Below are 25328 nucleotides of genomic sequence, written 5' to 3'. Positions count from 1 at the left end.
GTTAGGGGATAAAAAGCTTGTCCAAGCAGTTAAGGGATCTAAAGTATATAATGGACCTCAAGTTCTGGGCCAGAGAAATAATAGAACAGTGTAAGGTATGCCAGCAAATAAATGCTTATGCAGCCAAGAGTAAGCAGGGCAAAAGACCTAGGGGAGAACGGCCTAGAGTTTATTGGGAGGTCGATTTTACAGAGGTTAAGATAGGAAAATATGGTCATAAATACCTTCTAGTGTTTGTGGATGTTTTCCCTGGATGGGCTGAGACATTCCCCACCAAGCAGGAAACAGCTACTGTGGTAGCTAAGACGATATTAGAAGAAATTATCCAGAGGTTCGGAGTGTCCAAGGTAATTGGATTGGACAATGGTCCTGATTTTGTCTCTTAAGGTGAGTCAGGGATTGGCAGAGATATTGGGGACTAAGTAGAAGCCCCATTGTGTGTACTGTCCCCAGAGCTCAGGACAGGTAGAGAAAATGAACAGAACCCCTACAAGAGACCTTGGCTAAATTGACCTTGGAGACTGGCTCAGATTGGTTGGTGCCCCTCCCCTTAACCCTGAACACCCCCTATCATTTTAATGTGACCCCTTTTGAGATCCTTCATGGGACACCCACTCCCTTGACCCCGACTCTTGACCCACCCCAGAGTGACTTTTCAGGCTGACAAGGATCTCATGACTTGATTGCAAGCTTTCCAGATCAGCCACCAGGAATTGTGGCCTAAACTTAGTATCCTGTATAATGCAGGTACCCCAGAGTTTCCACACGAGTACCAAGTTGGAGACTGGGTATATGTTAAGAGAAATCATGCTGAAAGCTTAGAAGCAAAGTGAAAAGGACCATTCCTGATGTTGTTGACCAACTCGATCTCCATTGAAGTGGATGGAGTAACTTCCTGGGTTCATGTAACTCATGTCAGACTAGCAGCTGCACCTGATGCCGACTGGATAGCAGCCAGATTCCGGGGCAACCCCCTTCTGCAAGGCCAGAGAAACCACAAGATGGCTATGGTGTATCTTCCAGTGCTGTGCCTCAGAAACTCCCACGATCCTACCAAAGTGACTTGGCAGGTACTCTCAGCCACTGGGGATGTAGCTTGGTCCACAACCTGTGCTGTATCTGGTGGTTGGATCCTGTCTTTGATCTCTGTGATTTAGTGGTGGGCCTTGACTTCTGGGGTGTCATTGCCCTGGAGACACAGGCGGAGGGATTGCCTGAATGTGGGGGGGGGCAAGGAACTTGTAAATCTAAACTGTGTCCCAGAAGTGGCCTTGGAAGGTGGGCTTAGGGTGCAGACACCCAAAGTTGAAAAGTGTCCATAGAGAAACCCCCATATATGTGTGCCTCCAAGATGAGAGAAGCCAGCAGCAGGCCCATCAATGTTAGGGGGGCCACCACTTCTGTGCTACCTGGGGGTGTGAAACATCAGGAAGCACATACTGGAGACCATTCTGGGGTTTGTTAAAGATTCAATGGCCAAGGTGAGAGATGAGTTAGCCAAGCAGATGAGAGAGAGAACAGAGTCAGGGCTGGTTCGAGTCTTGGCTTAACTCCTCCCCCTGGTTTACTACCTTGATTTCTGCATTGTTAGGACACCTGATCATTTTGTCCCTGCTTCTGACTTTTGGCCCTTACATTCTAAATTGCTTAGGTGCTTTTACTGAAGCTTGTATAGGTGCAGTACAGTTGATGGTCCTGAGACAAAGATATCAAGAGCTAAGTACAGAGAACCAGGGATATGAGCTGCATAGCTCTCCACAAGAGCTTCAAGATTGAAGCATGCACAAAGAAAAGGGGGGAATGAAAAGGTCAGCTCAGGAACTTTGGGAAGGTCATGGAACACTCGCCCCTCCAGAAGGGAGAGGCCAATTAACATTCCTCAGACCACAGTGGGGAACCGACCTGCAGGACAGACCATTGCCTACCTTCACACAAGGGAAGTCCTTGCCACCTCATTCCCTAAAGACCAGTCAGTTTAAAGGGCGCACTGTCCCACCCATCATTGTGCCTAGTTGCTGATGCTCTATTCCACCTCTGGAAACCACATAAAAACTCGCCCAACAGGCCACCAGGGAGACCTGCCTCTCATTCAGGTCTGGAAGACCCCAGTGCATTGGAACAATAAATTCTTCTTGCTTTTTGCATTGATTCTGGCTCCACGTGGTTCACTCATGGTATCGCTGGTAAGCTAAAGCTCGACAGAGTCTTACAGTAATAATTGTTTGTTTATGTATAAAAACCCTTGATTGAGAGCTGCAAAATACACTCAGATTCAAACTGCCTCTGTGTTTGTTTCTGTTTGTTACTGCTGAATTCTTACCCGTCCAGCTTTCGAGGACCCTCGTCCCAGGAACCCCCATAACTGACTGGGGTAGTCCATGGCCTAAGTTCTTTTTTTGTTTGTTTGTTTTTTGAGACAGGGTTTCTCTGTGTAGCTCTGGCTGTCCTGGAACTCACTTTGTAGACCAGGCTGGCCTCGAACTCAGAAATCCGCCTGCCTCTGCCTCCCGAGTGCTGGGATTAAAGGCGTGCGCCACCACGCCCAGCCCATCCTAAGTTCTTATAGTTCAGGTTACTGCCCATTCCACGTGGACCTGTTTCCAGTGGGTCTGGGGATAAGACTTTGTGCACCCATAAAATCACCATCAATCTGTTGTCTACACCTAAGTAATACAGTCCTTTGCTGTCAACCCAGAGGCTATTTTACAGAAAACACTTGCTGAGGCTCTTCAGGTCCAAGTGTCTCCACCCTCTGGTCCTGAGCCCTGCCTGCTGACCTTCTGTGGAGAAAGATGGCTTGTTCAGCTCTTCACTGAGGAGATGAACCATAGTATATATTGGAGGTCCTGTCATGACCTGTTCTGGACACCAAGAAGAGGGTGCAGGGGGTCTGACTGGCAGGGCTAGTGGTCGGGGTCTGGAACACCAGCTGCTCCGAAGGACAATGAAGATGTTGCTGCCACATGTGTCCTGTCAGCAGCAAGCGCTACTGTGCTAGAGACCCTAGACTTCAGCAACAGCAACAGTAGGCAATCTATCAATCAATCTATCATCTATCTATCTATCTATCTATCATCTATCTATCTATCTATCTATCTATCTATCATTCATACTTTTCACATGTCAGATCATGAATTAGGGACTGGGATCATGAAAATTCATTTTCAGGTCTGTGGTGTGTGTGTGTGTGTGGGTGCACAGAGAGAGAGACAGAGACAGAGAAATTATACAGAGTGCATCTAGAGTGAATTTATTGCTCATCTTCCAGATGCTTTAGGCTCCTGAAGCCATGACACACATGACTTCCCTGCCATGACAGACCCAACCTTGCACTGTGAGTCACACGAGCCCTCTCTCCTTCCTGAAGTTGCTTTTGTCAGGTTGCAGCTGTGGGAAACCTCCAGGTGAAATGGCACACAAGGAAATGATTTCACTTGCTTTGCAAACACTGAGACCGAATTTACAGACAGTAGGATTTGCCTACCTGGGTCCAGAGATATGGATGGGGTCATGGAAGCACTGCTCTCAGGCTCCCAACAGCTCTCACTCCCAGCTCTCAGGCTCCCCCAGCCACCCCAACCCAGCTCTCAGGCTCCCAACAGCTCCCACCTCCAGCTCTCAGGCTCCTAGCCCCCCCTCCCCCAAGAGCTTCCTCACACTTCTCTCTCCAACCCTTGACATCAGCAAGCCATGTTCAGTCCCTGTGGCTCGGCCTATTCTAGAATGTCATACAAAAGGAGAAAGGCAACTGCAGACTTCTCAAAGTGGCTCCTTTCCCTCAGTGAGTCATTTGAGATGGTGTGATGGCAGGTTTTATGTGTCAACTTGACACAGCTGGAGTTATCACAGAGAAAGGAGCTTCCCTTGAGGAAATCTCTCCATGAGATCCAGCTGTAAGGCATTTTCTCAATTAGTGATCAAGAGTGGGAGGGCCCACTGTGGGTGGTGCCATCCCTGGGATGGTGGTCTTGGGTTCTATAAGAGAGCAGGCTGAGCAAGCCAGGGGAAGCAAGCCAGTAAGCAGCATCCCTCCATGGCCTCTGCATCAACTTCTGGTTCCTGGCCTGCTTGAGTTCCAGTTCTGACTTCCTTTGGTGATGAACAGCAACATGGAAGTGTAAACTAAATAAATCCTTTCCTCCCCAACTTGCTTCTTGGTCATGATGTTAGTGCAGGAACAGAAACCCTGACTAAGACAGGTGGCCATGCTGCCACGTTTGCCACATTGATATGTTGACACATCGCAGGGCTCCCTACATTTAGTTTTGAGCAGCTTCTGCCACAGGGATGAACTACAGTGTGGTCGCTGTGGAGGGCACCCAGCTGTTCTACTTCTAGTGATTGTTAATAGGCAGTGTACGTTGGTTTGTTGTAAGCCTGAATTCTTATTTCTTTTTGGTAAACTCGCCGGGAGTGCTGCTTTGGGCTTAGGGGGTTCTCATGGCTTAGGGGGTTCTCATGGCTTAGGGGGTTCTCATGGCTTAGGGGGTTCTCATGGCTTAGGGGGTTCTCATGGCATGTTTTCTGAATGTGATCATCTTGTTCTCCTCGGCAGCATGGGAGGGGTCCCACTGTTCCTCATCTTCACCAGTACTGGGCATGTCTTAGAAAGCTTTAACCATTCTGATATGCGCATCTGGCTCTCAAGCCGATGTATACTTCCATGTCTCTGATGATTGACAATCGGCATCTTGTCCTCTGATCATTTCCAGTCTGGATATCTTCCTCAGTGGAAGGTCTTTTCAACTCTTTGGCACACATGCATGTGAATGTATTGTGAATACATTATATGTGTGCACATATTTATGTATGTACACATGCATGTGATTGTGTGTGCATGCAGAGCCCAGGGGTTAAGGTTGGGTCTCCCCACCTTGTTTATTGAGGTCGGATCTCTCCTTGACGCTGGAGCTCACTAATGTGCCTTGGTTGGCTAACCACGGAGTTCCAGGACCCACCTGCTTCTGCCTTTCTGGTGCTAGGACTATAGACCCTCACTGCTGTGTCCAGTTTCCCATGTGAACCCTGGGGATCCAAATCAGGTCCGCATGCTTATGTGGCAAGCACTTTACTGACTGAGCCTTCCCCAGCCCTCAGATCTTTTACCTTTTTTGATGACATGCTGTTGGCTTGCTTTTTATTATTGAATCTCCAGAGTTCATCATAGTGTCTGACTTCAGTCCCTTGGTTATCCTTTCCTGGAAGGCTTTATCTGCTCTGTCCTGTGACATTGGTGACACATGAAATGTCTCAGAAGTGTCAAGCCCTTGGCCCTGTTCCTCCATCTCTTAGGGTCACTGAGGGTCTTTCTCTGATCCAATGCTTTGTCTGCAGCGCCCTGGATGACTTATGGATCTGGTCTCTCTAATGGACCCTGAATTCTGATTAGAGGGTTCTGGGTGGTGTGCTTGGAGGCCAGGGTCCATAGGTACTCTGTGGTGACAAAGGTCACTTAGAGAGACCTTTCCTGGTTCTGGCCTTCACCAGTCCTGTGCCTCCCTGATGTCCATTTCCACATGCACACTTCTGAAACTAGTGATAAGGTAGCCATTGTTACCATAGTCCACTTTAAGTGCTGCCCAGCCCCTCCTGCTTGTAGGAGGCCCAGCTGGTGGTAACTGGAGGGAGGCTGCCCAGGGCTGTCTCAGAGCTGTGCTGGTACAAGCTGTGCCCCAGGATGAGGCCTAGAAACAAGCCCAGAAGTGATCCCAGCTCAAAGTTGGATATGAGAGAGAGGCAGGGAGGATCAGATAGTACCCGATATCCTAGTGGTAAGCATGGTAGTACTGCCAAGGCAAACCAAAACCTGCCTGTTTCCCAGCATCCCTCTGTATCTAAACAGGCTAGCAGATGGACAGAGGTGTGTGGGATCTAAGTCCTGACAATGTGAGAGAGCCTTTGTCATCTCTGTGACCTGGGTTTCAAAGGTGCCTTCTCCTCATCCCCCAAAACCAAACCCAGGGTTGTGTTGGTCTATAAAGCCAGTGCCACTGGGGCTGGGTGACTTGGGTGCCAGGGCTGGTGAGCAGGTGTAGGGATAGGGCTAGTCCCACTGAGCTGGATCCCATTCCTTTCTGAGGCTCAAGCTTCTGAGCTCAAGTAAGGCTGGGGTCTTACTGCAACCAAGAAGGTACTAGGCCTACCGCTGTGCCCAGGTTGGGATGGACCCAGCTTCAGCTGAAACTAGTGAAGAGAAGCTTTAGACCCAGACACATGCCATTTGTGGGCAACTCTGCTGTGAGAAATAGAGGCTCAAGGTGATCAGTGGTACCATCTTGGCAGAGACTCTCACTGTGCGACCTCACACAGGCCCTTGCTTCTCTGGTCTTTGGCTTGTCCCTGGGTTTCTGGGCAAGGAGATCCACATGAAGTTACTGGCCTGTAGTCACAGAACCATCCTGAAGTCCACAGGTCTCTGGTGGGTCATTGCCATGGTACCCTACTGCAATGTCTTCCTCGACTATGTGCTGACGTCCACCAGAGCTGTCAGTGCCTTTATGGAGGATAACCTCCATATCCTCATAGGGTTCCTAGCCTGTGGGCCGGCTGGCATGAAAGGGGCCAAGTACTCCAGCAGGGAGTAATGGCTATATCCCTCCAGGGGAATGGCTGTAACTAGGTTGATGGTTAATACCTGAGGATAGGATCCAAGGGGGCACTTCTGAGTTCCAGATAGGTCTTGTTGGGGATCAGGAAGCCTTCTGGGAGTATAATAGGTTGGCCTAACACTGCTTGTATTCTAATACTAAGTACTGGCCTTCAAGATTTGGAGTCAGCTTGTAGCTTCTGGGAATCTTCCCCCAGTTCATTCTGATTGGTAAATAAAGATGCCAGTGGCTAATAGCTGGAGAGGAGAGGCATGGGTGGGGTTTAGGGTTCCCAGACTTGGGACCGGGAAGAGGAGGAAGGAGGGAGACTCAGAGGTCGCCATGAAAGGTAATAAGGTGTAGGAGGGAGAAGCAGAACTGCCATGTAAAGGGGCCAAGAGAACATGACCCAGAGGGCAGCTCAACTGGGTCAAGAGCAGCCAAGATGGAACATGGAAATAGTAAGTAATAACTTGGATTTATTGATACGAGGTAGATTCTAACAGCATGAAGGTTAGGCAGTTGCCTAGCTATTGTGTTGCTTAAGGCATATTAAATTTAACGGCTGTGTGTGTGTCTCTCATCTGGGAACATAAACCATTGAGGTGGGTAGTAACCCTGCACTGGGCTTTATTTAAACTATTGTAGTGCATGGAAGCATCTGAGGGGCTTTCATCAGGCACCCCTGAAGAGAGCCCTAGTCCATATACACATTCCCTCTCCAGCATCTCACTTGTGCGGTATAGCAGGGGTGGATCCACCTCTGCCACTTCCTATCCAGTCCTGGACTACCTGGATGTGTGCATCTCTGATACTGATTGTAGCTCCTTCGAAGTGGCCTATATCAACAAGAAGCTGGAAGACCTGCTTAGCACCATGGTACAGCTCTACAGTGAGAAGTCTGCATTTCCCGTATTCCTGATCCCACCTCACCTCTCTGTGTCCCCACCCCCCCTCAACCCACTGTTTTCCCCAGAACCCCCCTCCTCTCTGGCCCTATCCAGTTTCTCCTCACTCCTTCCTTGCCCCCTCTTTAGGTAATGCTTGGGATTGTCCCACATCTCATCCCTTAAGACTTGCTCCGCCCTTTTCCTTACCCCGATCTCATCTATCTGGGACATGTTGGTTAGGACAGGCGTGGTGGATGGTAGGTGGAGATGGGTGGCAGTGAGTAGTTGGGGAAACCTCCCTCAGCTGTTCACCAGGAAGGGTTTGCTGACAGAGGTCCCTGAGGACCAACCACACAGATACCTCTTTAGGGTGGGAATCCTTCCTTCCTTCCCCATACTGAGGCCGATTCTACTTTAAATTTTTCCCACTTCCCAAAATGGAGAAGTGACAGCCAGGGACTGGGGGTGGGAGGAGAGTTGCAGGGAAAGATATTTGAGGAGACATGGCTTAGAGTAAAGAGAGCACGCTGGCCTCCATTAGGACCTTGGGTGAAATGAGAAGAGGCTGTAAAATGTGTGTGTGTGTGTGTGTGTGTGTGTGTGCATGTTGACATTAAGCCTAGCCCTGGATAGGTTTTGTAGAGAGACAGTACACAGCCAACAGCTGTGCTATTAGGGCTCCAGGAAGTGGTATGAGGCTAGGAGACTCTTTTTCTCCTCATTTCTTTATTCACTTTACATCCTGATCATACCCCCACATCCCTCCTTTAGTCCCAGTCCCACTGTTACAGGTCCTCCTCAAAGAAGGTATGTCCCCTTCCTTAGGTTCCACCCTCCATCCCTGGGACATCCAGTTGCAGCAGGACTAAGTGCATCCTCTCCCAACCAGACAACCCAGCTAGGGGAAGGGAATCCAGCAGGCAACAGAGTCAGAGACAGCTCTGCTCCAATTGTTAGAGAACCCACATGAAGACCAAACTGCACATTTGCTACAGATGTGTAGGGGCCTAGGTTCAGCCCCTGCATACTCTTTGGTTGGTAGTTCAGTCTTGACTTGTGGTGTTCTTGACCCCTGTGGCTCACTCAATTCTACCCCCAAGTCTTCCACAAGACTCCCCTAGTTCTGCCTGATGTTTGGCTGTGGGTCTCTGCATCTGTTTCCATCCACTGCTGGATGGAAGCCTCTCAAGAGATAGTTATGCTAGGTTCCTGTCTGTAAGCATAGCAGAGTATCATGAACAGGAATTGACTCTCTTCCACGGAATGGGTCTCAAGTTGAACCAGTCATTGGTTGGCCATTCCCTCAATCTTGGCTCCATCTTTATCCCTGTACATCTTATAGGCAGAACAAATTTTGGGTTGAAGGTTTTGTGGGTGGGTTGATGTCCCCCTCCTTCCACTGAAGTCCCACTTTGCTACAGGAGGTGGCCACTCCAGTCTCTATATGCCCTGCTGGTAGGAGTCTCAGCTAGGGTCACCCCATAGACTCCCTGGAGCCTCCCCCTGACCCCAGTTCCAGGTCTCAAGCTTATCCCAGAGATGCACCCCCACATCAATTTCCGTTCTTTGTCCCAGCCCTCTCCCGACCACCTCTTCCCACACCTGATAGCCATCCCCATTCTTCTCCTCTCCTCCTCTCCCACCCAGTTCCCTCTTTCCATGCACCTCCAATGAATATTTTGTTTCCCCTTCTGAGTGAGATTCACACATCTTCCCTTGGGCCCTCCTTGTTACCTGGTTTCTTTGGGTCTGTAGACTGTAGCATGGTTATCCTTCACTTTATGGCTAATGTCCACTTATAAGTCAGTACATATCATACAGGTCTTTCTGGTTCTAGGTTACCTCACTCAGGATGATATTATCAAGTTCCATCCATTTGCCTCCAAAATTCATGATTTCCTTGTTTTTAATGGCTGTGTAGTATTCCTTTGTGTAGATGTTTTAAAAAACATTTTTAAAAACCCATTCTTTAGTTGAGGGATATCTAGCATGTTTCCAGTTTCTGACTATTATGAATAAAGCTACTATGAACATAGTTGAGCCAGTGTCCTTGTAGGATGGTGGAGCATCTTTTGGGTATATGCCCAGGAGTGATATAGCTGGGTCTTGGTGTAGAACTATTTCCATTTTTTTGAGAAACTGCCACATTGATTTTCAGAGTGGTTGTACCAGTTTTTACTCCCACCAGCAATGGAGGAGTGTTTATTGTGTTCCATATCCTGTCACTTGAGGTGGTTTTTTGGTTTTGTTTTAAGATTTAAAAAAAGATTTATTTATAATAATAAATATCTAAGTACACTGTAGCTGTCTTCAGACACACCAGAAGAGGACATCAGATCTCATTACAGATGGTTGTGAGCCACCATGTGGTTGCTGGGATTTGAACTCAGGACCTTTGGAAGAGCAGTCAGTGCTCTTAACCACTGAGCCATCTCTACAGCCCATCACTTGAGTTTTTGAATCTTACCCATTCTGACAATTGTAAGATGGAATCTCAGAGTCCTTTTGATTTGCATCTCCCTGATAACTAAGGATGTTGAACATTTCCTTAAGGGCTTCTCAGCCATTCGAGATTCCTCTGTTTAACTAGGAGACTCTTTACTAACTCCTTTTTTGCCTCTGTCACAGCCCCTGTGAAGGGTTCACACATAATCGTTTCTCTGCATCGCAAAGGTCCTAAGGCCCCAGTCCCCAGGCCCTCAAGGCCTTTTCAGACTTCTACCCAACAATGGGGCTCCTGAGTAACATGATGGTAATGCCACCCAAATCAGTTACTAGTTGAGCTAACCCACCAGAGCACATGCCTGGGTCATCCCTTCAGTTCTGGAGCGTGTAGGTCTAAATTGCCTAGACCCCCTTCTGTCTCCAGCACTGGTGAGGAGCCCCTGATGGGGATGATTCTCTAACCAGCTCTGTGGGGATTGTAGGAGTGAGCAGGACCCAAACTCCTAGGGGGTGTGTCTGAGAGAAAGGAGGAAAGTCAATGATCTTCTCATGGGTGTTTCTCTGTATATGGAGGTACTCAGGTGTCCTGAGTGACCAGTGCCAACATTCTCGGGCTATGTGCAGGGTGAGTTTTCTTCTGAGCTTGGGTCAGCAAGATCCTATCCCTGAAATCTGTGGTCCCTACTACCTGTCGACTCTCATGCTTATGGTTTTAGCTTAGACATGTCTGATAGAAGATGCCACCCTGGTTTCTTGGGGCCATCATAATAAGCCAAGGCAAAGAGACAGAAAGAATTCTCTTTTAGTCCAAGAGACCGAAGTCAGGAATCCATGTGTGTGGAGGCTAGAGGAGGGCTCTTGCCAACCCGCACCCCTAACCCCCAGCTTCTGGCCTATCTTCTGTTCTGGGCAGTCTTAATCTTGACTGCATCACTAATATCTGCCTCTTTCTTCTGCCTATCTGTGTCTGAATTCTTCCATTCATAAGGATGCTGTCTTTGGGTTAGGGCCACCTGAACCTAAGGATCATCTGAGATCCCTAACCAAGGTTTCTGTCTGCAGAAACCTTGTCTTCAAGTAAGATATTGTTTGGAGGTTCTGGGTGGGGGATACTGGTCAATCCAGTGTACCCCATGTTTTACTAACCTTTAGCCCTCCCTTCTCAGGGCTTGTACCATATCTTTAATTGTATCAACCTGTTCCCAAGGACCTTGAGAGGGCAGAACTATTTTTCATCTACTGCTCCACTACAGGGTTAGGGTAGAAGTCCTTGGCATCTTGATACAGGCAGGTTCATGGGGAGGCCTACCCAATCAAACCATGGCAGAAAGCTGCCCAATTCCTACCCAAGCTCATTGCTAACAATTTTGGCACTCACAAAGCCACAGTAGTAGATGACATGTGAGTGTATAAAAGTCACTGGATAGAGGGGGTGGATGTAACACCGTATGGCTTATCCTGGGATGGAGACTTTGTGGTATTTCTTGTTCTTTTCCCAGCCTCCTAGTTCTCTGCATGCTGGCACTTTGCAGGTCATGATAGGCCTCTTATCCTTTCCTCCTGCCTGCTTACCCCGAATGCCTGCTGTTTTGACAGTCCATGGATCTAAACACCTGTGCTGAGCTTACATATTCTCCACTATCAGGTAGTTTTGAAAATGTAAGAGGATAGACTCAATGTCAAATCACCCTGTCATTTTTTCTGTTACTATGGTCTTGGTCTCTCTGCCCAGGGCCTGGCAGGGCCTAGGGGTTACTAGTCCTGTATGAATTAGGGATCCAGAAGTATGGCAGGTCTCTACGGTCTCTGGGAAGGTGACTTGGAGAGGCATCTCTAGTCTGGGGTCAGGGGCAGTGTGGGAAGTTTTTACTGGTTTATAGATGCTTTGGTGACAGAATTATCTTTCCTTGCCTTTGTGGGTTGGCAGCCTTGGGGGCAGTGCCTAGCTTGTGGGGAGTATGGAGGATGTTTGACAAAAGACTGGTGATGGAGTAATTGTGCCCTTTTAGGGTAGGATGAACCTGGAGTTGCCAACCTCAAGAGTATCACTCTCACTGTGATCTTTAGGGACCGAGAGACCCTCTTGGGCCCCACCTCCTTCCGTCCTGTGTTCCTTCTCTTGCTCTTCTCCTTCCACCCAATAAACAGATTCAGCATCCGCATGGCTCTTTGACCCTTTGGAGATGCCCTTGGGCAGATCATAGTGAACTCTTTCTTCATCCTAGCCCTCTGGCCACTTAGGGTTCTCCTAGAGAGTGGGCAGGATGTTTCATTCAAATTTGGTGAAGGGAGGTTGCTGCATCCACAGGGAAGACTGAGCACAGCATATGTGGTATCCGCAAGGTCACAGTGTCGTTGAAACCGAGGTGCCTAGTGAGGATGGGTTGTAGGCTCTAGGCTCCCATGGGTCTCAGAAAGTGTATGTATGGATGTATGAACTGGAACAGCAGGAGGACCATAATGCTGATCTTGTCTGGGTTTTGATTCCCATCTCCTCCTTTGATCTTGGGCAAATGGTTTTGACTTCTGAGAGCCTAAGAAATAGGTCAGGGCAGTGGCCACTGTGCTTGAAGACCTTGCTAGGCTAGCTGTTATGTGATTTCCATGACAGATCTCCTGGATACACATAGCTAGCTGCATCCATTCTTTTTTCCCAGATTGAGACACTGAGGCACAGAAGCTGGACAGGTTATTCAAAGTCACATGATGGGCAAATTCAGGGGTGGTGTGATGTAGTCTCTGTGCTGCTCTTGAACAAGATGTGGGGTACAGGGGTTCCTTTCCAGGGATTGTCACTGCTCTTGTCTTCATGTCACAGAATTCCCATTCTCCAGTGGGTCTAGTTCTACTTCAAAGGCCTGGCATGGGGAACAGGAAGGGGCTGGTTCTGCTCCATTACTTATCTGTCTGTGGTCCTCAGACAACAAGAACTGGAAGCAATTAGCCCTCATAGCTGCTGCCCTCATCCTGTGCCAGTCACCCAGAGAACCAGGTGCCATCCACCCACATCCCTTTCCCTCACTCTAGCTAAACCCTTCTCTGTATCCCCAAGGGCCCTGGCTTGTCAGTCTGTTGTTGGGACCAGCAGGTCCTCAGCTTCCCTCCTGATGCCCCAAGGTCTTTGGATGGTTCCTTCTAGTGCTCACTGTGCATTCTCTCCTAACTCATCCCTTCCACCGTCCTCACAGGCCACCCTACTGTCTTCTGTGCCTGCTTCTGTCTGGAGGGTGGGCTTCAGTGGATTTCCTGTGAGCTGTCCAGGTCCTGAGCAGCTCCAGGTGGGTCCAAAAGATTGGAGACTGTCCCTACAGGATGAGGGGTGCTGACCTGGGTAGAGCTGTTTTGGGGTGCCCTGGGATACTCAAGACCTATTTCTCTGCTACACAAGCTGGGGGGTTAGAGATTTGGGTCACAAAGTGACTAAGTCATTTTGGGGGTGTCAGTTAGGGAGGGCTTTGCATTCAGGGTGCTTCATGGTCCCTGCTTATCCTGTTTCTTTCCTTTTTATTTGGAGGAAATAGACAATTGTGAGAAAAACTAATATTTTTAGTTTTTTTTTCCCTAGAGAATGGGAGACTTTGCTTTAGTATCAATCACAAATAAAGTTGATTTTAAAGATAAAAGTTGTCTGCCTTAAAAAAAAATTCTCTGTGGTCTGAGAGGTGTTTGTTTCTGAGAGGTGTGAAAAACCTTGTCGTTGGGGCTGGAGCCAGGCACAGAAGACATTAGGGTGGGCTGTGAGGACGGTGTAAGGGATGAGTTAGGAGAGAATAGCTCAGCTGGTAAAGTACTTTCTTCAGAACCCATGTAAAAGCCAGGCATGGTGGTGTGTATCTGAAATCACATGGTGAGTGCTGGACAGACAGAGATAGTGGGATCTCTGGGGCTCACTGGCTAGGCAGCCTAGACTACTCAGCACGCTTCAGGTTAGTAAGAAACTCTGTCTCAAAAAATAAGTAACCAGCCAATCGACCAACCAATCAATAAACTAACTAACTAGCTAGCTAACTAACTAACTAACTAACTAATGAAGCAAAACAAATGAAAACACAAAGTGACTTGTACTAAAGGAACAACACCTGAGGTTGAACTCTGGCTTCCACATCCATGTGAATATATGTATGCTTTCCCCCACCAAGAGCAAAGACATGAACACTATATACACAGAGACACACAGACACACAAATACCACAAACATACATACCACACACAAATACCACATACAAACATACATACCACACACAAATACCACAAACATATATAACACACACATACACAGATACCACATACAAACATATATAACACACCACACAGATAGAGATACTATATAAAAAAATACACACACACAGAATGGAGGGTGGTCCTGGAAGTGCAGAATGCTGCAAGGTGTAAGGTTCCTGGTCGGAGACTCAGGCCTCCTTGTCCAGTTCAATATTTTGTTATTGTTTTAAGCTTATTGTTACAAATGGAGAAACTGAGATAAATAGCTTGTCCAGGTCATAGCTCAGAGCATGGGGCTGGATTTGGTTGGTGCAGTCTTACTGCATAGTTCATCACTGTCCACATGCTAGGATGGAGGCAGCTTAACTGTCATCTTAGCTTGGTCCAACTCCTCTCTGGATGTGGGTTGATAGCATTTGAGCAGAAGCTGAGTCTCTGAGCAGCTGGCAGCCAGCTTTGTCCAATGACATTCTCTAAGTGGTTGCACATGCTTGCACACTCTCCAAATATAAGCTCCCACCTTGCATAAACAGAAGCCACAAGCCAGGCCCTGACATGGAAGCTAGGCTGCTGAGCAATGTCTGCGGATTCTTCCTGGTGTTCCTGCTACAAGCAGAGGCTACCAGGGTGGAGCTTGTACCAGAGAAGGTGCCTCTTTCTTCTTGGCTTCGAAGCACTACTGGGGCTTAATGGAAAGTTGGACAGGGAGGGAGCAGAGTGTACAACCATTGAAGTCTCTCTTCCCTTCAATCTAACTCCTGTTGGTTGCAGCCTAGCTGTCAGGGGCCAGACCTACTCTTGAGGCCTCCATCCCTAAGACAGCAGGCAGTGTGAGTCCCTACTAGACCTCTGAGGTCTGTGGATCTCTCCCCTCTCTGAGTTCTCTCATGTTCCACCTGTCTTGAGGCAGAGTTGCTGTCCTCAAGCTGGTCACTTCAAGGGTCCTTGATGATTTACAAATTTGGGGTCCCTTCCTGCTTCCTGGTTCATAGGGTTCCTAAGACCCTATCCCTGTGCACTGTGGAGCCAGAAGAGGACTTCTCCAGAGCAGACAGCTTGTTGCTTGAATTCTTCCTTCTATGCCCCAATCCCCCATTCTTCCTGAGATTTCCAGACTCATACTGTAAAGTCTGAGGGGTCAGGCTTTGGGGGAATATAGATTATTGTCTCTTGCAACAGTAATGAGTTTCTAAAGGTTTCAGGTGATGTCCTGTGCTCTGAGAACATTGCCACTGCAGGAGATCATGATCCTGGGGAGGCTGAGATTAGTAGAATCATGCTTCATTCAGTATGAAAGCTGTAAGCCTGGATGCTTGCTCCCTACACCCTTGCTGGAAAGGTCTCCTGGCAAACCAGGAATGAACATTGTGTCAGTATCTTCTGGAAGGGACATTTCCCCCCTGGGAAGGAAAACTCGGCTGAGAATAAGTGGCTTCCAGTCTCATGACTATGGATTGCCCCTCAAGCCCATCCACTGCTGCCCGAGTGTCCCTGAAACACCCTCTCCAGCCTAGGGGCTGGAGACCCAGTTCAGCTTGGCTGAGCAAAGCCAGGGATACCTCTAGTTCTGTTCTCTAGATTGCAGGATTCTGGAAGGAAGTGGCTATTGCTTCTGACCAAAAACTGGTGCTGAAGGCTCAAAGGAGGGTAGAGGGCTTGTTCCTCACCTTCAGTGGGGGGAACGTCACCGTGAAAGCCGTGTACAACAGGTAAGAGGCTTGGGTCACTAGGGATGTGGCCTGCTGGGAAGGAAGAGCCATATATGTAGTTGAAATTAGACAAGGCTATACCCCTTAAAGTGATGGGATCGTCAGTATGTGGGCTAGCCTTTTCCATGTCTATCTGCTTGGGTCTTCCAACCCCAGAGAAAGCTAGATCTCAGGCTCTTAGATCTGCCTTTCTACCAAAATGTAAGCAAAGACTTTAGATAAAGCCCTATTGCTTTATAAGGGAGAGTGGGTAGTAGAGGTTACCTGATTCTCTGAAGGAGCGAGGCTGGGGCAGCCCTGCCCCATGCATGGCCCCTTCTGCATGGACCTTAGACTCCAGCACGGTTATGAGCTTGACAGCATCCTTTTTGAATGTGTACAGCACCCAGGAATGTGCCCAGAAGGTAGAATGCAGGCTGGCAGGTCCTTAACAAGCAGTATGTTGCTTTTCAGCTCAGGAAGTTGTGTGACAGAAAGTTCACTGGGCTCAGAAAGAGACACTGTGGGGGAATTTGCTTTTCCTGGTAAGTACTGTTGCCTTGTTGTTGAAGTTGCAGCTGTCTGAGCCTGGACATCTCTCCCTGGCCTCGCTCTCCGTGCCCTTCCTAGGATTCTCAGGCCCTGGACTCCAGCCCCCTCATCTCTACTAGTGTACTGGGTTGACCTTCAGAAGTTGTCTTCTCAGATGTCACAGGCAGGTCCCAGCACTAGGCAGAAATAGAAAGGAGTTAGATTCTGCAAATCCAGCCTTCAAGGTCGGCTCCCTGGAGTGTTCAGGTCTGAGCAAGCCTCCTTAACCCTGCCACTGCCACTCCTGAAGGTAACAGGGAGATCCACGTGCTGGACACGGACTACGAGCGCTACACCATCCTGAAGTTGACCCTGCTCTGGCAGGGTAGAAACTTCCATGTGCTCAAGTATTTCAGTAAGTTCTGCCTGGGCTGGGCTCTGCCCTGCGGCTGCCTTCCTTCGGGCTGCCATCCCCACTCTGTTGTGCCCCACAGCTCGGAGCCTTGAGAACGAGGATGAGCCAGGCTTCTGGCGGTTCCGGGAAATGACAGCAGACCAAGGCCTTTACATGTTGGCCCGACATGGTGAGTATAGCATCTCGGGGAGGATGCTGTACCAGGCTCCTGTGATGGGGTCTGATGCCCTCCTGACTCTACTAATGCTGTTCTATCGTGCAGGGAGGTGTGCTGAGCTCTTGAAAGAGGTGAGTCCACTACCCTTGGTCTACACTACAGTTCGGCTCCCAAGAAGCCCCTGCTGGTACTACTAGATCCTGATCCTGGAGAGGAGGGTTCATCCATCTCTTCTCTGACCAAGACAACCAACAGCCCCAGCTGGCAGCTTCAGATCCATCTGTTTTGTAGTCTTTGGAAAGAGCAATCTGCTATGTGACCCAAGTTATCGTGCTGGGCTCTTGGGTGTGGGACAGAACTAGGTTAGCAAAGAGAGGTCCCTTGTTTGTATTGTTCTGTGCAGCAAGACTCTGCAGGGTTCTGGGCCAGCTCTGACCCTTCATGTCCTGATGGTGGGATGGGGTGTTCAGCTCTATTAGATCTCTTGGGGTTTCCTGTGTCTAGCACCATGCTAACCTATGACCTATTCAACCTCACTGTCACAGCCCATGCATCAGAGGTTGACACTATAACCCATTTTGCAGATAGAGACTTCAAGGCTCAGAGAGCCAGTGCTTTGCCAAGCTAGGCAGCTGGAGTGCCAGGCACCTGGTTTGTGACACTTGACCTGGCTTGTGACACTTGACCAGTGCCTTAAGGTCCCTGGAGGCCATGCACGGCCTTGAGCTCTGCTGTTCTGCCTGCAGGGACTGGTCTGAGTAGCTCCTGCCCAGGCCTGTGGCTGCAGCCCCATCTACCTGGCCTCTCCTGCTCCTGCCTGAAGAACCTCTGCATCTGCTCCAAATAAATTCTGCTGCCAAATGCTGCCTGGCGTTTTTCCTGGGGACAGGAAGGGGGGCGATGGGATGCTTCTGTGGCCCAGATGGAGGGAATAGCCCTGCATTTTCTGAGAATGATTGTGAATGTGCCTCACACACGGGGCAGCCAGTCCTAGTCTCCCATGTGGAAAGGTCCTGCTCCACACTGCCCTGGCCCACTCATGGGGCAATGGACTCCAGTGTCTCCCCTTCTCACTCTGTGACAGTGTCCCTCCTGCTCGTAAGTGCTGGTGGCACCCCAGGATGCTACAAGCAAAGATGAGAACCGTCTGGAGCTTTGTGGGCAGATGGCAAAGGTTTTGCAGTGGCTGCTGTGTGAATCTTGGAGGGTAGGTGTGGCAGCATACAGTTAGCAAGATCCTGAAGGATTTGTTTATTTGATCAACACACAGGAGGCTTTTTTTTTTTTTTTTTTTTTTTTGCGCAGAGACTTTCTAAGAGTACAGATCCTTACTGCTGGTTATACAGCGGCCCGCGCAAAACTCCTGGTGCCAGAGGTTCCAGAGCTTACTTCATTGGCCTTCAGGGATCACTTCCAAATCATAAATTCTAGCATGAGATTATCAGCATCAAGACAGCTCAGTTCTGAACAGACCCAACATTCTTTTGAGGTTTGCAGGGAGGACTCGGGACTTGGCTGCTCATCTGGGGCTGGCTGAGATGGAGAGGAGCCTGGGCACAGTCCCACTGGTTGCCTGGCTTGATCTGGGCTCCCTCAGAATAGCTGGTTGACTGGTTTCAAGAGCTGGGAACATTGGCTTCTGTCAGGGAGAAAAAGGGTGCAGCATACCATTAGCTGGGTTACCAGAGAATCCAATGGGCCACTACTTCTGTCTACAGTAGATATCCATTTCTACATTTTTATAGCCCTGAATAATTTTTATAGTTCTTAACTGTTCTTCATGCCTTCTCTCTGGCTCCTCTCTCCCTCTCCTTATAACTTGAACACTGGCTATAGTTGGCAATATCCCTCTATCCTTGTCTGTGCCCTGAAGGATCAGGGCCTGAGCTATACCTCAGGGTTGATATAACAAGAGGCTGTCTCTTTGCTGTTGAGCCTGCACAGGTGGCTTGGCCCTATATGCTCAGCTCTTCACCGGGAAGCTGGAAATTGTGGTCTCTGCCCATAAAGACAACTTTGTGGGTAAAGATAATGCCAGGGCAGCAGTGCTGGCTTCAGCCCGGGCATGTTGGTTGATCATCTGGTGCCCTTGGCTAACTGCCATGGCTTCTTCAAAGTACTAGAAAGACAGTCACAGGGTTGGAGGGATTACGATGTTCTGGCCCACTCCTTAAGAGTCTCAGTCTGCTGGACACAGAGCTGCACAGATTCAACCATGAATGGCTCTAGTTGCCCTCAGTCCTGCCCCCGCCATCTCCAGGCATCTGATGCCTGGGTCACCTGCTACAGCTGACAGAGTTGTGTCCCTGTGCCTATGACCAAAGCCTGCCAAGGAGCCTTGGTGGAACCTGCTCTGTCACCCACACATCTGGAAAGAATAAGCTCAATTACTGAGTGGATGGATAGATGCATACATGAGTGGACACCCAGAGGCAAGATCTGTGTCTCCTGGAGGCGGTCCCCTAGGGTCCCACTATCTAGCAGGTGGGTGATCCACTTGACTGGTTTACAGTGTGCTTCCAACCCACCTATGAGAACCTTCTATGCAGATTCCAAGCATCCACAGGGAAGGATATAAAGTCCAGAGGCTCTGAGCCAAAGGCTATGGCTTCTGGTGGGGAGCTGAACCCATGTGCTCAGTTGCTAGGCATATGGAGAGCATCATGCTCTTCACCTTGCTGGGACTGTGTGTGGGGCTGGCAGCTGGCACAGAGGCTGCAGTGGTGAAGGACTTCGACGTAAGCAAGGTAGTCACAGTTACAGTGGGCCAGGCTCAGTGCTTTCTATGGGGGTTGGGTCCTGCCCAGAGTCAACCTTCAGTACTCTACCATGTAGAACCCTTTACTACTTAGATCTTTCTAGACTGTTGGCATCCCTTGGAAAGGAGGGGCAGAGAATGGCCCCCAGGGTCTTAGGTCCTGGATGATGGTACACTTGAGTAGTTCCTTTCTCTACTCCCTATCCCCTAGTTTTTAGGCTTCTGGTATGAAATTGCCCTTGCCTCCAAGATGGGTGCATACGGCTTGGCACACAAGGAGGAGAAGATGGGAGCCATGGTGGTCGAGCTGAAAGAGAACCTTCTGGCTCTGACCACCACCTATTACAAGTGAGTTAAGGCTTTATCTATGGCCATAGAGGGAAGTTGGGGCAGTCTGTACAGTGCTCTAGGCTTTCCCCAGAGATACCTCTGCATACATCTGTGCTGCAGCTTCAGCAGTAGAGGGGGATGGGGAGGCAACCGTTTCAGATGAGGCCAGACATCTTTGGCATTGTGGATGTTTCATTGTCTACCAAGTCAGTTTAGGGGCTGACCTACAACTCTATGGCCTTCCGCCTGTCACCCTGGACTCTGAGTAAAGCGAGTAGCTGACCAGACAGCCTTAAGGTCCAGTTTCCTAGCTCCAGGGTCATGAGACATGTCAGCTTCTGACAGACAGATGTCAAGGTCTGAGAAGGGAGGTAAGGTTGACCCGTGTTATCTCCTCATCTTGGTACTCAATCCAGCCCTGTCAAAGTTCACATGTATCGAGTGGCCAGGAGACACCTTCCGGTTCCACAAGTTGAAGCCAGATTCTTCCACAAAGACATGGTCTCAGAAGGTCCCTTTAAAGTGTGTACTTTCATCCCAAAGTGGCCCTCGGATGTATGACCTTGCTTCCCTCAATCATGCATGTCCCTGATCCCCAAGGAGTGTGTCATCATATGTATATTACCATGGTCCTCAGAGTGTGTACCTTCAGATGTGTATCCTGTCATCTTAATGTGTGTCCTACAAGATGAATATGCTTATATCAGAGTATGTCCCTGACTCTCAGAATATGTGTCCTTCAGACCTAAGCATGTCTCTTCACCTCAATATTGTGTTCTTCAGCTGTGTGTGACTCTGTTACTCAGAGACTATGGACATCACATATATGTCTTTGCTCCTCAGCATGCTCCTACATATGTATGTCCCTCTACCATGAAGTGTGCCCCTCAGTAACTCTCTCCCCCAACGTGTATCTCTTCACTTTAGGAAGTTTGTCCCTCAGTGTCACTGAGTGGGTCTCTTAGGTGTGTTTGCTCCTGTACCTCAGACGGTGTTCTTCAGACATGAGTGTGACACTGTATACACATGCTAATTCTCAGCACTAGTAAGTGAATGCTCAGGTGGAATCACCGGGGACATTTCCATAGCCACTTCTCCTGACTCCAGCTCCATCATCTCCCTGGGTAGCCGCTGGGTAGGGGTCCTGTTCTCTGGGGTCATAGGCTCAGAAGACATTAGGCTCAACCAAATGTGGCTGGTGTCTGGACTCCTGCATCACCCACCCTGTACCCTCAGGCAGATGGCTAGTAGTCTCCTACCTTCCTTCCCCTTCCTTTCATTCTTTCCCACACCTCTCTGTCTGTCTGTCTAGCCCAGGCTGCCCAGGGCTGTGCACACATCTGAGGGATACTGTCTCTGAGGAATAATGTAACACTTGCGTCTGAAGAACACAGTTTGAGGTACCACTGCCACTGAGGGACACACTTTTTATCCTCTTTGTCTGTCTGTATAGCCCAGGCTGTTCCAACTTAGATATATAGCCCAACTTGGCTTCAGACTGCAATCCTTTTGACTCAGTACCCTCACCTTCCAGTGTTGGGATTACAGACTGGCCTGCCTTACTTGTCTTTGTAGTGAGGGCCACTGTGTGCTGGAGAAGGTTGCAGCCACTCAGGTGGACGGTTCAGCGAAGTACAAAGTCACCAGAATATCAGGCAAGAATGCTGTCCCAAGATTGGTGGGTGCTGTGGTCTATCTGGGGCACTTTGGTTGACTCTCATTGTGTACTTACCACTGTTCTGGTTAGGGGTGAGAGGAGGACACAGCCTCACTGGGGGTGCTGTCTGGTGTAACTTGGCTGAACCTCTGAGTACAAGGCCGTGAGCTTAGTACCATGCCCAGATGTCAGGAGCCGGGGCAGATGCCACTACAGCAACTGGCCTCAGCCTCGCCTACCTTTGCCAGGGCTTTGGCAGCCTCCTCTCTGAAATCCTAAGGAGGCGTGATTCAGTGTTCATTTATCTGGGTCCCTGGGGATTCCTGCCCTCTTTTCTGATTTGGAAGGTTACCCAGACTCTCAAGGCCCACTTCAGGCTGTCCCAGTATGTTTTGGGTACATGCTTGTGTGTGCATATGTGCCAAGCAGAAACACAGCTAGGAACAGAGAGCCCTGACCAACAGGTAAGGTGATGCCTAGAATTTTCCTCTGTTCCCAGGAGAGAAAGAAGTTGTTGTTGTAGCCACAGACTACATGACGTATACCGTGATTGATGTCACCTCTCTGGTGGCCGGGGCAGTACATCGAGCCATGAAACTGTACAGTAAGCCCAGCCTAGACCCATCTGGGATGGGGTGAGGGTAACCCCTCCTATGACTCATCTTATTGTCTGGGTGGGGATAGGAGAGAATCCCAGGGCTACATCAGGGAGGGAGAATGTCTGTGATATAGAAGCCCTGTCCCATTTCACCTGCAGGCCGGAGCTTGGACAACAATGGGGAAGCTCTGAATAATTTCCAGAAGATAGCCTTGAAGCATGGGTTTTCAGAAACAGATATACACACTCTCAAGCATGACTGTGAGTAGGCCTCACTGGGGTCAGGGCCTCAGGGATGGGTCAGACCTGAACCTGTGCTGCCCCTTCACTTGGCTTTTGTCCACAGTAACCTGTGTGAACGCATTGCAATCGGTGAGTCCCCGAACAAAGCTGGGCCTGTGTTGAGCACCCAGGGTGGGCAGGGGGCTCCTTCACATGTCCTTTCTGTCACATCAGGAAAGGTATTTGCTTACATTGGTCTGGTATCTGTGGGTAGCTGGGTAGTGTGTCTGATCACATTTACTGGAGTAGGCCGATCCAAGTTCCAGAGGGGGGGGGGTCATGGGGGGAGAAATGGACCCTGTTGGATATCTTAGGGTTCTCTATATCCAGCCCTGAGCACCAGCATGTCCTCATTACCACAACCTACCCCCTAGATATGACTCATTTTTCAGATATAGAAATTAAGGCTTTGCCAAAGCCTGGAACAACAGGACCCTAGCCTGTGACCCTGGCCAGTGAGTGCCTCAGATCCGTGGAGGCCACACATGGCTCTGAGCTTGGTTCTTCTGCCTGCAGGGACAGATCTGAGGAGGAAGCAATATCTCTGCCTACCTGACCTCTCCTGTCCCTACCCAAGGGGTCCCTGCACCTGTGTGAAATAAAGCTTGCTGCAACACGATGCCCAGCATCTTTCCTGAGGGTAGAGTGAATGAGGACAGATGGGTCACAGGGCAGAAGTGGGCATCGTAGTCCCTCCAACCCTGCTACTGTCTTTCTGAGTACTTTGAAGAAGCCATGGCAGTTAGCCAAGGGCACCAGATGATCAGCCAACATGCCTGGGCTGCTGCCCTGGCATTATCTTTACCCACAGATTTGTCCTTATGGGCAGAGACCACACTTTCCAGCTCCAGGTGAAGAGCTGAGCATATAGGGGCAAGCCGCCTGTGCAGGCTTCATACATGTCCACGGTGACCCTGCTGAATGAAAATGCATTGCATTTTTCTGTGAATACTCTGTAATGGACACACCTCATATAGCTGGATCAGGGTCCACCCACTGATGGACTGATTTGTCACAGCCTCGTCCTCACTCTGGAGCCATCTACTGTCTCTTATGATCTGGAAACAGCCCTCGCATGTCCCAAGCAGAGATGAGGGCAGTAGCTCTCTTAAATGGAAGGGGGGGTGGTGCCTATATTTTCCTTTTTTAAAAATTTATTATATGTAAGTACACTGGAGTTGTCTTCAGACACTCCAGAAGAGGGAGTCAGATCTCATTACAGATGGTTGTGACCCACCATGTGGCTGCTAGGATTTGAACTCAGGATCTATAGAAGAGCAGTTGGTGCTCTTAACTGCTGAGCCATCTCTCCAGCCCAGTGTTTTCCTAAAATATTTTCCTAACTGTGTTGCATTCAAATCCCCAGCCACTGTTTCCTTGGCCTTCCTGGATGTGGCTGCCTTCTAGTCCCCTGCTCCGCCCCTCCCATCCAGCTCTGCATCTTCTGCCCAGCTGCACCTGAGTTCTCATCACTGTGTTCCTCACTCTATGGCCTAAAGCCACTGCTTTCTGCTTATCCTGGACTTCCACCGTTGCTGCTGCAGCCAGAAGGCAGGAAGGACAGGAATATGGGGGTGACCTGAGCACCAGCTCCTCGGGACACATGGGTTTTACTTGCAGAATAAGGCAACTGGAAGCATCGTTTCTGGGGGTAGTAGCTCCTGCAATGGAACAGTGTTGTGGGTGATGGAGAGCCAGCCCCGCTAGAGTGATGTTACTAATACCCAGACATCTGAGTGAGACGTCACAGTGGTCCACAAAAGGAAAGCTCCACACCCCTCACCCTCCTTTAACCCTGAACCAAGTGCTAGAGAAACCACAGAGGCGGCAACCGGAGGTGAAATTCTGATACGCCAAGGGTGCTGGGGAGTGCTGTGCCCTCCCTCAGAGCTTCTGGTCCACACCCACACCAAGGCCCAGAGTTTAGCCTGTGACCGGACTTCCTGCTAGATTTAGTCTGCTTTGACTCATAACTCGTGCCTTACTGTAGACTCCAGCCACAGTAAATCATTGCACAGGGTTGGAGCTTGGTCTCAAGTTATGGGCCAGCAAGTTCATTTTCAGGGCTGGGGATGTGGCTCAGTCAGTAAAATGCTTACTATGCAAACATTCAGAACTGGATCTAACCCCCTTTAACCCATGTTGGGGAGGTGGACACAGTAGGATCCCTGGGCCTTATTGGCCAATCTATTTAGTCAAGTTATTGGGCTTTCAGTTCAGTTAGAATCCTTGTATCAAAAGATAAGGTGGATGCTGAATGAGGAAGATGTGTGTTGTTGACCTTTGACCTCCATATGAATGTACACACACACACACACATGTCCACAATAACTCATACATGCTCACACACAAACACAAGAAAGTCCACTTCCAGGTTAGGGCTCTCTCCCTGGCTGATGGACATGGAAGTGGGTAAAGAACACTCTGTATCGTCCATCTTCCTGTTCCCACGTTAGCTCCCGTGCCAAGAATCCGGATATCCTAACACAATGGCAGGAGGGTCAGAACTGGACTCCACCATTGAACCCAGTTACTAACAAAGTATGTCTTGCAGAGGGTCAGAATGCAGGGGTTTTTACCATCTCGTTGTTTCTAGTAGGGCTTTTATTTATTTTTAAAGTATTTTATGTGTACGGTGTTTTGCCTGCATGTTGTCCATGCACCACATGCATGCAGTGCCCAAGGAGGCCAGAAGAGGGCACTGGATCCCCTGGAACTGGAGTCGCAGTTGGTTATGGGCTACTATGTGGGTGTTGCAATTGAACCTGG

General features: G+C 49.3%; 3 protein-coding genes across 3 annotated transcripts; all 3 read left to right on the top strand.

The window, feature by feature from the left end:
- The first annotated feature begins 6365 nt into the window (after positions 1 to 6365).
- Lcn15 (lipocalin 15) lies at positions 6366 to 10259 on the top strand. The gene is given in 3 exon segments (XM_021156517.1): positions 6366 to 6580; positions 7313 to 7486; positions 10151 to 10259. Coding segments are annotated over 3 exon segments (498 nt in total).
- A 4439-nt stretch (positions 10260 to 14698) lies between these two features.
- Positions 14699 to 17131, top strand: LOC110290478 (epididymal-specific lipocalin-8). The gene is made up of 6 exons (XM_021157029.2): positions 14699 to 14791; positions 15722 to 15852; positions 16306 to 16376; positions 16673 to 16777; positions 16857 to 16946; positions 17040 to 17131. Exons 1-6 carry the CDS (start codon positions 14699 to 14701, stop codon positions 17129 to 17131), a joined length of 582 nt encoding a protein of 193 aa, XP_021012688.2.
- Positions 17132 to 19564: 2433 nt separating this feature from the next.
- Positions 19565 to 22682, top strand: LOC110290177 (epididymal-specific lipocalin-5). Its single transcript, XM_021156670.2, has 6 exons — positions 19565 to 19681; positions 19904 to 20040; positions 21598 to 21677; positions 22179 to 22283; positions 22437 to 22538; positions 22624 to 22682. The coding sequence occupies exons 1-6, from the start codon at positions 19565 to 19567 to the stop codon at positions 22680 to 22682; spliced, it is 600 nt and encodes a 199-aa protein (XP_021012329.2).
- Positions 22683 to 25328: the final 2646 nt, after the last annotated feature.

The sequence above is a fragment of the Mus caroli genome, unplaced genomic scaffold (assembly GCF_978045245.1).
Source record: "Mus caroli unplaced genomic scaffold, Mus_caroli_1 scaffold_2, whole genome shotgun sequence".
Taxonomy (NCBI): Eukaryota; Metazoa; Chordata; class Mammalia; order Rodentia; family Muridae; genus Mus; species Mus caroli.
Note: the sequence above shows the minus strand (reverse complement) of the source record. Positions and strands in the feature narration are given on the sequence as shown.

Coding starts and splice junctions, on each gene's coding strand:
- LOC110290478 (XM_021157029.2), top strand. CDS start 14,699: ATGGAAGCTAGGCTGCTGAGCAATGTCTGCGGATTCTTCCTGGTGTTC. Junction 14,792..15,721: donor TGGAGCTTGTACCAGAGAAG/GTGCCTCTTTCT, acceptor TCTGTTCTCTAG/ATTGCAGGATTCTGGAAGGA. Junction 15,853..16,305: donor GTGAAAGCCGTGTACAACAG/GTAAGAGGCTTG, acceptor GTTGCTTTTCAG/CTCAGGAAGTTGTGTGACAG.
- LOC110290177 (XM_021156670.2), top strand. CDS start 19,565: ATGTGCTCAGTTGCTAGGCATATGGAGAGCATCATGCTCTTCACCTTG. Junction 19,682..19,903: donor AGGACTTCGACGTAAGCAAG/GTAGTCACAGTT, acceptor CCTATCCCCTAG/TTTTTAGGCTTCTGGTATGA. Junction 22,284..22,436: donor TCGAGCCATGAAACTGTACA/GTAAGCCCAGCC, acceptor TTTCACCTGCAG/GCCGGAGCTTGGACAACAAT.